The 12,221-nt window shown below is 45.7% G+C and overlaps 1 protein-coding gene across 1 annotated transcript in view; it reads right to left on the reverse strand.

Annotated features, from left to right (window-relative positions):
• The window catches only part of PRKCH (protein kinase C eta), a 122,541-nt gene extending 117,889 nt beyond the window's left edge, over positions 1-4,652 (reverse strand). The window contains exon 1 of the mRNA XM_065838672.2: positions 4,189-4,652. Coding sequence (XP_065694744.1) covers positions 4,189-4,548 — 360 coding nt within the window. The 5' untranslated portion in view covers positions 4,549-4,652. The remainder of the gene's footprint in view (positions 1-4,188) is intronic.
• Between the last annotated feature and the right edge of the window lie 7,569 nt (positions 4,653-12,221).

Below are 12,221 nucleotides of genomic sequence, written 5' to 3' on the forward strand. Positions count from 1 at the left end.
ACAAAGTCATATGGACAGGTTGTTATTGCTCTTCACCTCAGCCTGCTACTGCCTGTGGAAGGAAACACCATTTACTGCTGCTCTACAAGCACCTGTACAGGTGGGCACAGGCTGATGCAGACACAAAATACTGCACCACAAAATCCTCTCTCAACAGTTATAAGGTATTTTTGGCTTCCTGCTGCAAGTTTTGCCTACCTGGAGAACACTCTGCAGCAAATGGCGTGTTAAAACAAGAAGCAACCACATCGTATTTGACCTGCAACACCCTTGTTCTCTGCCAAGGTCGTGTTGCTCTGGGGAAGAAGTTGCATTCTCCTTTAACTCTTCAGTGTAAGGTTCAATAAATAAAATTGCATATAAACATGGGTAAAACACAATTCTTTTTGCCTTAAGAAAGAAAAAGCTCCTAGAAAAGGATACAGGTGAAAAAGCTCAAGTCAAGGAATTCATTAGAATTATTTGTCTTAATCTCTTCCTGCACACAGGAGCAAATGGTAACAAATTCATCAGGAAATTGCGATTGGCTCGTTAATCTTACAGTCCATCTGTTATCTAATTTCCTTCGGTATAATCTGATAATTCGCTACTTCAAGATCAAGGTTTAATTTTAACTCCTTGTTAAATTATGACATCTCTACCCAGGGACTAACAATTTTTACAATAGTAATCAAATAATCCCTTAGTAACAACACAATTCAGTATCTGTAAATAGTGCTTCCCCAAGCTTGAAATGTACTTTGGCTACTATATAAAACTCAGAGGAATAATCCTGTGTGTTGTAAACATTTCCCCTTCCAGTTACAAGTCAGTACTCCAAATTATTTGTGTTGTTTCACTGACATATCACTGCTTCTTACACTGCACTCAGAGACAGTTAAAGAGGGGATAGTACCCTTTAAAGATGCATATGCTGAGTAAACAGAGTTTAGCACATGGTAGTACAAAATTAAATGCTCTAAAAAGACAAGTTTGAACCCTGACGTAAATCATAACATACCAGCTTTCGGATAGCAGCCAGCTTAATCCTCCACTGCGCTGCACCTGGCAGGGTCATGCACACCTGTGTAAAATGCTGCCATTCAGGTTTGCACAATTTCACACCCACACAGGAAAATGCCTACCAGAAAGAACACGGTACCGGAGAGATTGCTCCTGGTTTTACCTACATTAAAGCATGCTGAAGGCAAGATGGCATTTAATTGACAATATTAATAAAAACTAGTGCTTTGCAACTTGACAAATACATATAAGAAATGGGAAACAGAAGGATCTTGAAGTTAATAAGCTCTTACGGATTTCATCTGTGTAAAACTGGTCAAATGTGTTTAACAACTAACAGGCAAATTAAAAAATATCCAGACTGTGCTAATGTGTTTACTAGAAAGACTTCAGATAACAACCAAAACAGGAGGAAAAGGATCAGTTTTGAAGAGCCTCTGGAACATGGATTTTAACGCAAACCTTGAACAGAGAACTCTGTCCCAGTACTCGGTGGGATGACTCAGGTGTAGAAGCATTACTGATGAGACAGCTCATGTCCACACACTTACTCATGTGTGTAAGCATTTGGGGTCATAATTGCAGTGATGTCCTGCAAGTCATGCGGGAAACACCAACGCTTCCACACCAACTGCTCCTACCTGCCTCTCACCGATAGTTCTGCAGTTCTCACCAGAGGTAGTGACCAGTGTTACAACTAACCCCTCTTTTTTATTTTCTTAAATAGCAGGAGAAAATCCACGTTTATAAACAGAGCAGCATGAGCCCAAGAGCTCAGGCCAAAACTTTCAGGCCAGCACCTGAGCTGAGGGAACATCCCAGGTAATCCCCAGCAATCCGGAGGAACGCTCAGGGAGCGGAGGCAGCCAGCTGCCCTGCCCAGCTGTTAGCAATCCAAGGAGCATTTGGAGTTTACCTATATATTATTGTCCTTGTCTCTGGTAAGTGAACGGGAAAATTCTATTTCAAATCAAAATGAAACATCATGCGCAGACAATTAAGTGTAAGCCAGCTTAAACTTTGAGGATTCACCAATTTTCCCCTCACTCCTTCCTTGTCTGTATGTGCTTTTGCTTTGGGGATGGAAAAAGGGCAGTATGAAGGATTTCAAAGTGGAGGTGATGCAAATCATCTACAAATCCTTTGTGATGTCTTATATCGTGCCAGCAGTTCCTGGACCTGGCGTTAGCACAAACCAGCATTTCCTACTCTTCTGATTACACAAAACCCCGTGACAGCCTTGCTAGATTTATCAAGACATATTAGATTATCAGAGCAAGATGCTGTTCCCTGTCATCATGTGATCCTGGCTGCACGCTATGCGAGATGCAAACGAAGCAAGTCGAAAGCGGGGGGAGAGGAGAAAGGGAACAGGAGATGAACATTTGCTCACTCCCCACTAAATCCACCCCAGCTGTAATTTATAGCCATTAACTAGAAAGGAGAGTAGCAGCTCTCAGCCTCTGTCTACATGCCCAGAAATAACATCAGTTTACATCAGTCTGGTTAAAAAATTTCGCAGATTTCCCATCCCATCGCACCCATCAACTCACAGGTACAGCAGTTCATAAAACATGCGCCTATCCAGCAGGGATAAGAAACTTTTCTGTCACCGAGGACCAAACAAGCATTTCAGGTCACAAACTACATCTGCCCTAAAAATCTGTACTGCAGGATGGATGAAATGAAAGAACCAGTGGGTCCCTGGACATGAATCCATCCACACCAGCAGCAATATTATTATAGATGTTTTAGCAGTGTGAATAAATCCACCAACTTTTCAACAGAGCAGCCCCATCCCACACGTAACCAGACCCGGTGCGACCAGGACTCCGGCCTCTCAAGAGGCCAGGGCCTCTCTCAACAGCAAAGAGGAAACACCCCAACAAATCAAACACAAAGAAACCCCTCAAAACCACATTTCTCTGTCCTGAGCTCACTCCTTTGTCCTGGCCCATACAGGTCTGCTCCCTATTTAAAAGTGTTCTAGGACAAGCCCCTGGAGCAGTTTCCCTCCAGCAGCACCACTAGCCTAAGAGTGACTATCTTTAATGCACAAACCTCAAGACTATCCATAGGGTACACAACAAGAATTAAGAAAAAAAAAAGTACCAATGTACACCTATAAACCAGTCCAGCGACTGGTATTCCCCTGTAATCACCCCAGAGGTGTAGCATCACACCTCAGTCACAGACACCAGCTAAGAACAGAAAGTACCATCCTCCTCCCCAGCGATACGATCGAGATGCCTATCTGTTCTCTGCATGTCAGCTCTCCTTCCTCCACGTCTGATTTTATTGTGGTGGTTACCTGACCACACGTGCTGAACTTCCTGGCCTCGAAAAGTTAATACCTATATTAACCTCAGAAATTCTCAGCTCTTCTGCACCGTTTCTACCCAGAAAAAATGTTTTGTTTTTTTAAACCTTCTTTTTTAATCTAACACTTAAAAGCAAACTACTGTCTGGAGCAATACAATACTGAAAGCAAAGCAACAACTTCAGAGCCTGTACTATTCCTTTCACTTACTACTAGGACTAAGACATAACTGAGGTTCTCTGGGCCAGATGCAAGTGACATCTACTTGGAAATAACCTAGAATTAGCTGCAAGTGAAACTGTGTTCACCCGGCGCAGTGGTGTACATCATAGACACAAGACCAGTCCTGCCATTCTGTTAAGAAGTCAAAGAAATTCACACGCACACATCAAACAGTTGTGCAAGCATGTGTGGATCCGAGCAGAAATACATCCAACCCCAGGTATGCAAGTTCCCAAGCCTGTCTTTGTGTGCTAAGCAGGAAAAGGAAGGTACGTGACTGTGAGAGTCTGCAGGTGAACTGTGACAGTGATGTACAAGTCTCCTCTCTGCTACATCTACCAAGAGGAGAGAGCTCACAGCCCTCAGCTACAGGGTCTTGACCCTCAAACTATGACAGCTGAGACTTTTTGCTCCAAATGTATCAGCTGAAAGAGCAGTCTAAGAAGCATTCTAAGTAAGTCTAAAGCACAGGGGCACAAATACATGCATGAAGGTACACCTGCGTAAATGCAGACGCACACTGGGCTGCCTGCATCTGCAGCACAGGCATGCAAGGACAAGCCCCTGCTCTGCAAATACCCTTCGAGCGCCTTCATTCATTGAGAGGAGCCCGACTCCAGCTTCTCCTTGAGGCGGCTACTTACCCAGCCTTCAAAGCTGTCGCTGGGGCCCGCGGAGCGCAGGAGATCCTGGAAGTGCAAGGTGCAGTTGGCCACAAAGTCGTCGTAGCCGATGGGGGTGTCGTGAAAGACGGACAGCTCGATCTGATGGCCATCGGTAACCGTGGCGGAGAACTCCTCGTTGTAGGTGGGCTTGTTGGTCTTCTGCTTGGTGCTGGTCTGCCCGACGCGCACCTGGTCCACGCTGATGGTGACATAGGGGTCCAAGAGCTGGTAGCCCTTGCGGAACAGCGAGTGCCGGAGGGACCAGCGGGTGGGCTGCAGACCCACCGCCTCCCCGATCCGCACCTTCAGGTACCCGTTGAACTTCATAGCTCCGGACATGGCCGCCCCGCCGGGAGCCCGGCGGAGAGCCAGACCCCTCTCCCGCGGAGCCGGGCCGGTCGCCAGCCCCGCCGCGTCTCTTCAGGGGGCCGGGCGGCGGCGGCGCACCCGCCCCCGGGCCATGCCGGGGCCCCGGAACCGCCGCCCCCCGCGCACCGCCCACCTCCCGCGGCCCCGGGCAGCCGCTCCGCCGCCCAGCCCCGCCGCAGCGCCCGGCCCGGGCCTCTCCTGCCGAGGGGCAGCGGCGCGACTCGGGACACCTGGAGCGTGGGACGGCGCCGGGCGGGGAGGAGCCGCCAACCCGCCTTGCGAGGGCGGGCACGGGGTGGGGAGCGGGCGGGACGGGCGCTCGTAGGGCACGGCACGGATCGGCTCGGCGGGGCGCCCCGCCGATAGCACAGGTGCGGCCGGGAGCCCCGCCGAGGGAGCTAGGAGAAGCGCGGCGGGGCGAACAGTGACAGTGGCGGTGCGGGGCGCGGAGCCTACCCGGGCAAACACATTTCTCTGCCCCGCATACACGGGGCGCGGACCCCCCCCGGGTCTCCCGCACACCCCCCGGCTGCCGCAGTCCCTTCCCGGCCCGGTTCACACCTCCCGAGGCTGCCCCGGTCGCACCTGCGGTGTAAACGCCGGCACAGCTGCACGGGGAGAGCAGTGACACAGCCCGGTGTCATCTCACCTGCTTTGGACCTTATTTTGTGCAGCACCGTAGCAGCACATTTAACTCTAGCAACCTGTAGAGAAAATGCAAAGACAAGTTGTTTTTACTATTGAAAAGCTTAATGTTAGAACTCTGCATCTTGGGATTAATTGTATGTGATGAACGTTCTTGGCACTCTGCGAGCGGGGTTTGTTTTGGGGTGGATTTCTTTGGGGTTTTTCACTGCACTCAATGAAGTCAGAATTTAAATACTTTTTAATGGATTTCCAAAGTTCACAGCAAATTGGTGTGGACTGGGCAAGGGAACAATGAAATCCTGCTTTCCTGGTGATGCTGTTTGGCCTACATTCCCTGAATTAGCTTGCAATCCCCGCAGCGGAAGAAGATGCGGTTGTTTGAAAGTCCCAACGACAGCTGGATGGTGCCAAGGCTGGCTGAGAGCATGCAGCCTCTCTTTTGTGTGTGTGTTCCTTTCATCTTTTTTCTTTTCTTTTACTTTTCCAGCCTATTCCTCTCCCTTCAGCCCTTCATTGTTCACATTCTGCCCATTCCCTAGCAGACTGCCTCGGGTTTCCCACCCTTTTTTCTCCTTGCCCTTCTCCCCAAACCCTCTTCTCCTTCTGCACACTCCACATTTTGCAGGAGCACCAAGCCAAGGCTCCTTCCAGTCTCAGACAGAGCAGGGCTCCTATTGCCTCCTCAGAGAGAGCCGGTGGAACAGGTTCCATAATGTGATCATTCCTCACATGGAAGCAACAGTTCTGCCAGAAAAACTCTTAGACCCTTAAATCAGACTTCAGACAGGTCTCCTTGCAAGACTTTTAAGTTCCTTGATCTGTCACTGTTAGCTGGAGAAAACAAGTGTTTAAGAATTCTTTTAGTTTGATTAGGATGGTTTGTCCTGGGGAGGAACACAGAAATCACTAAACTGCATGAAATCCAGCTATCGCAGAGCCCGGGATCTTGTCTCCAGAAGTGACCGGCTCCAGGTCTTTTCACAGAAGGTATGACCAAGTGAACACAGAGCACTAGAAAAGACTTAAAGATTAGAAGTTTTTTTGCTGGGTTGAAGTAATGACTGGCTCACAGGTTTATTGGCACAAACAGGGAGAAGACCAAAATCTGCTAGTTAAAAGTTTCCTCTGCTTAATCACACAAGCTAAAGTGTTTTGCTGCACTGGAGTTTCATATAGAATAGAAATAGGAAAGGGGACTTAAAGAACTTTTTGTTTACATTGGTTCATTGGAGTCTCATGTGCTAACACGTTTCCTGTACATGAGCCTTTAAAAAAAATAGCAAGTACTGTGACACTTATGGAAAAAAACAGGTGAGCTATAGTGATAAGTACTTCTGGTGAATAGCAGTACCCATTGCTAGCCAGTTTTCCATTGGAGAAAAAAAATCAATCCTGTGGACTCATATGATGTGAATCTAATTAATTTTGTTTATCCACTTGAACCAGTCTGGAACAGATCATCTCAAACAGCATCAGAACACACCCCTATCCTGAACTCCCAGCCAAAGCCCAAATGTCCTGTTCTCAAAGAGAACGGACTAGTGACATGAAGTCAGAACGTACCCTTCCTACTCTCCAGACATCCAAGCAACTGAAAAAACTTCCCCAGTTCACTGCTTTCTTCCAAGAATCAAAACATCCCTGTGCACAGTGACCTTGCGAGGCTGAAAGCAGCAGCACCATCTGGTGATGGCTGCATTGAACCTCCTGCACAGCTCCCAGTGCCAAGCAGGTCTGCAGGACCACGGCTTCTCTTCCCCAGCAGGAGCTCCAGGATGAGGCTCCAGACATGGCAAGTTGATTTGTTTTGTGCCCTCAAGTGTCTGGGATGGCTGAGCTCTTCCTAGAGCTTCCAGCCAAGCTCCATGGTTTCCTGAGCAGTTGATCGATGACACAGTTGTTCGAGAAACCAACTGAGAAGAACTAACAGATGTCCTGATGTAGTGTCCGAGCAGCAGGGTGGTGGATGGCATGCGGTGGGCAACAAATACAGAATAAAGCACATGAGGTAATAAAATCTGAACTATAGGTAAATTACAGGATAAACAGGCAATAGACAGTCTCACTAAGCTTCTGCTGCTCTAGGAAAAGATTTTAGTGTAATGGTGGAGAAACCCCCAGAGAAAACAGCTTAGTGCTCACTGACTATCAAAAAGAGAAATAGACTATCAGTAATTATTAGAAACAGAACTGAAAGCAAAGCCAAAACTGTCACTCAGGCACCGTAAATGGTACACCCATATCATTTATATTGTGTGCAAGTCAGCTTCTCCCTCCAGCTCAAAAAATGCAGAATAGGACTAGAAAAGGCACGGAAAAAGATTATGAAGGTGATCAAAGGCATGAAACAGGGTTGTGAAGGGAGAGAGACTGCTTAGCTTAAGATTTCTGGGTCTGGGAAAGAATGACTAAAGGGGAAAATTTGAGGGAGATCTGTACAATCATAAAACATCTGAGCTGGATGAATGAGAAGGGATTTTTCATTCTTTCCCAGACAAGACCTAAGGGGCACTCGCTGGAATTATGAGGTATCAGGTTTAATACATACAGAAGAAAACACCCACATAATGCGTAGTTATAATATAGAATTAATTGCCAAAGTAGAGGCCAGAAATATAAAAAGCCTCATAAAGGGCTAGATATTTATGGACTTAGTAGTAGCTACTGACCACGAGATAAACCCTGGCCCAGAAACTTCTTAAACCACAAGTTGCCAGCTGAGAGGATTCAGCAGAGGAAGGACCACTCTGCGTTTCTCTTCTTTCTTATCCTTTTCTGCTTAAGCATCTTATTTCTTACTCTGAAGCCTCAGTTACTGGCCACTGTTTGGAACGGCCTGGCTGAGGTGTGATGAATCTAGGAGGGATCCAGTGTGCCCATTATGTTCCTCTGGGTTGTAATTTCCATATCTAAGTAAGCAAACTCAGGAGTGACACCTCCGTAGACTGGCTTAGGCATCATTCCCTGCAGGTGGGTGAATGACCAAAGAGAGGAACAATCCTCCAAGTTTACTCTCAAATTCTTCCTTCAGGTCATAGTGACCTTAAGGATAAGTTTATGCAAGTTGTCTCTTATGTTTTTGGGAGTCTATCTGGAAAACTTGCAGTCTGGCTCCACAAACAAAGCTAAAGACCTTGTTTAAGCCCTGTTGTAAGTTTATGATTTAAGCCTGGCCTCATTTCACACTAAAACTACACACAAATTAGAGTCCATTCATGCTCCATGTAAATACCTCCACTTCTTTTTCCTACCAAAGTGGGCATTATTCCCTTCACCAGTAACCTATAATTCTGTAATAATTTAGGATCATCCCTATTTGGCAATTTAAGGGCAAATGCTTAAATTGCTCCACTTTAAATTTCTAGCAAACACTGGTTACATTCAGAAGTGAGTCTGTAAACCGATGGAAAAATTTTGGCTTTCACAACTACCATTGCAAAAATGCTACTGACACTTCTTGTAAATGGAACTGCAGTTAAATACACTTTAAAAATACAAAAATTAAAAGAGCTGTAGAGGCCAGTGAAGCAGGAACTAACTCTATTTGGTTCCTCTATTAATTTTAGTCTATTTATACAACTTCCCTTTTATAGTTCTTTCTATAAGAGTGCTTGTTAAACCTTTAAATAGTGACAGCTGCTAAAAACTGAATATCCCATGCGTGGAATCACTTGTGGTCTGGGCCAGAAGAAAAAAAAATAGATCAAATTCCTCTCTAATGATAATAATTATGGGATCAATCCAAAACTCACTGAAATCAAAAGCAAAGCTGCCACTGATTTAAGAATACAAGAATCAGCCCTGGTTTATATGTCTGCTGTTGCTCCTGGTTTATTCCAGTGCAAACTAGAAAAAGAGATTTAGCTTAATACCAGCTTTTCTTAGTTAGCATGCATACTTACTTTCCACAAGTAAATTGGAGCTCACCTGATCCTTATTATTTTTTATTTTTTGGAAAACACCAGGTCATTTTATAAAGTGCTGGTATTATAAACTGCAGAATATAGTTTATAAGAGCACTAACTCCTACAAGCCAACCATTAATACAACTAATGGCCTGTTTGTCGTATTAAACTGCTCTCATTTGTCTGGGTCCATTAACAAATGCAGTGGTCATTAACCGTTAACAGCAACTCAGTTATTAGATTTTATTACTTGTACAGGAAACACTGGAGAACAAACTGATTGTTTTGGTTTACTGGGGTTTATTTCTTTCCCAGCAGTCTTGCCCTATTATTTATAATTTAGCTCTTTGCTTATTCCCAAACGTGACTGACACACTCAGAGATGGGTTCAAACCATCGTCGGTTCACACACCAGCCCCATCTCGCACAACAAACCTCTCCTTAAAAATAAAGAGATCTCCGAAGTACCAGGCATCTGGAGTGGCCTCTGCTTTTATGATTTTTCCATATCTTTTTTTTTGTGCAGCAGCTTTCATCCACATACATAATAACGGGATTTAAGTAAAAGATTCATTAATGTGTATCTAGGAGGCTGTAAAATCTGCTTCTTTCAAGTTTCTCTCTCTAATTCACTGAAATCCTACAATCAAATTCTAAAATATCTTTTCCTTCCTCTTTGTTGGGACTGATGCATCAAGTAAGGGTGATCTCTTTCTGCCTTGTGCAGACGTTCAGTCCAGATAGTTGTAGAAGTCTCTTCTGGTCTTGTGGTTTACAAATAAGCTTAGAGCCACCCTCTTGCAAACCCTTGTATGTAAGGAATATCGCCCAGTATTATCAAGATCTGCAAGACCTTCCACATTCTGAATGCCAAAGAGCCCTGGTGCTCACTTTGCTTGCTCTGCTTTCTTCACCCTGCTTCAGTTCAAAGCAATGGAATAACAATGCCAGTGTCAAATTGTCATGAAGGACCAGCAATGGCTTGTCGTGAAAGCAGTTTTCATCAAGCAGTCTGAGCAGTTTTCTTCAACCTGTAGCGCCATGATACACAAATAAGAGAGGAGACACCCAGAAATGTGTTGTTAGTACAGTTTGGAAACAGGATCTTCTGGACTCCCTGCAGTCAGTTTCAGACTGGCTGATGTTGCAAGACAACTATCAGCTATTCAGAGGCGGAGTGAAGTGACTGTGGTTTACCTTCTGTGGGGATGGGTATATTTAATTAAATTGAAATAGCTTGATTTCTGAGATATTGATTGTTTTCTACTGCACTGCATTTACTAATAGTACTTTTAAGTTCTTCTCTCCTCCTACAAAGGCACAAGGGTACACCTGCTATCAACGGTCCAGCCTGTTCACTAAAGGTTTGGGTCAATCAGAAAGAGAGGGGCATGACCAGCACAGTGGCACAGTGCATCAGCGGCACACATGTGCTTAACTCTTTGAAGAAGAAAGGCCAAACTCCTCCAAATAAAGCTATTCACCTTGTATCGGAGGTGCCCCACCAATCCTCTTCCCATTTGGCTTTTGAAATAGGGTCTTATCATGATTTGATGACACACAAAGTGGTGAGAGAATGGTCATGGAGTGAAAATTTGGCCAAATTACATCAGCCCAGTGCTGTCTACAAACTCATTTGGATGCTGTGGCAGCCAATGGATCCAACACAGCGTTGAGAGGAAAAAGGCGAGAGGTTTCGCTAAGAACAGGCTCAAGACACTGCTAGTTTGTACGACCAGCATAAGTGATTAGAAAGCGCTTCTACTATCCTCAGGGCAGAGGTTAAAGCCTCTCCTGTATGCCCATGCCTGTGTCTCACGTGGTATGTGCACGAGGATGTGTCATGTTGTGGTGCTGGCGACCCAACGATGAGTCAGCTCATCTGCTCCTGCCCAAAACCAAGGTGCTTCTGATACAACTTCTCTCCTATCAGCTTCTGATAACAACTTCCTTCCTGCCTGCTTTCCCAAGCTAGCACGTGCTGACATGTTGTGCAACAAAACCAGTCAGACAAGAAATTTAAAAGCATTTAAGAAGCCCAAGGATGTGCATGTTATGCCATTAAGAAGCTGACGTCAGCAAAGACTTGCTAAGAAGGGCCCCGAATCATCAGGCATGTACACATTCTCCATACCTCGTGGTAAGAGGGTAGAATAAAAAGAGCATCTCTGCCTCTTCAGCTGCTGAAGCAGCTCAGAACATAATAAATCCCAGGATTTTCCATAAACAGCAGGACTGTTCAAACACCGAGGGGACCCCACAGTTCTTGCTTTTATACAGAAAGTAGGTGCCAGAGCCGTGATCTAGACCCTTGTTACAAAAAGCCGGGGCACCCCTTTCCCTGTTCATGCATGAGGCACTGTGCTGTTGTACCAACCTTCCTCTGCTGCTTCCCCTCCTTCTCCCTTCAGCTCTTGCAGAAAAAGGTTTTTCTAACAAAGTCATTCCGCACTTCAATGCAGCGTGTTATTCCTTCTTTGTGCTTCCAGTTTTTCTTTCTCTAAGTATCTAGGTGTCAGCTCAGCAGAGGAAGAGAGATCCTGCCACAGCAACTGAAGAGCACGTTGTGATTTGCCAGTGCACCCAGCCAAAGCACATTGATACCATGGTTTATATTCCCCATATTACCCTGGTCAGGAGCTGCTGCCTAAGCCGAGCTGATGAGCCCTATATATCTGCAGTCAGAGCTTCAAATTCAGCTTATTTCAAAAGAAAGTGAATTAAGAAATTATGTTGAGATTCAGAGGGGAGAGTCAGGCCAGGGCTTGTCACTGTAACTTCATTTCAGATGAAGGAGATTTAGCCCTGGTGTTCCCAATCAGAGCAGCATGATTTTAGTGAGGACGAGCGCTCAGCTTTCAACCCTGTGGTTCCCTTGTCTCTGGAACACACACCCCATCGGGCACAGATGCACGTGTCTCAGGTGAAAGATGCCAAGATATCCTGGAGGAAAGGTATCCACCACAGCCAAATGAAGCTTGCATGCTTCTGGATCAGCAGACCTTGTGCTGGCACCATGTCTCTGGGGCAGGAACTCTGCTGGGGGCTGCATTGCTGAGGAGATTCAGAGGAGTTCGGCAGGCAGCTCCA

The sequence above is a fragment of the Patagioenas fasciata genome, chromosome 5 (assembly GCF_037038585.1).
Source record: "Patagioenas fasciata isolate bPatFas1 chromosome 5, bPatFas1.hap1, whole genome shotgun sequence".
NCBI lineage: Eukaryota > Metazoa > Chordata > Aves > Columbiformes > Columbidae > Patagioenas > Patagioenas fasciata.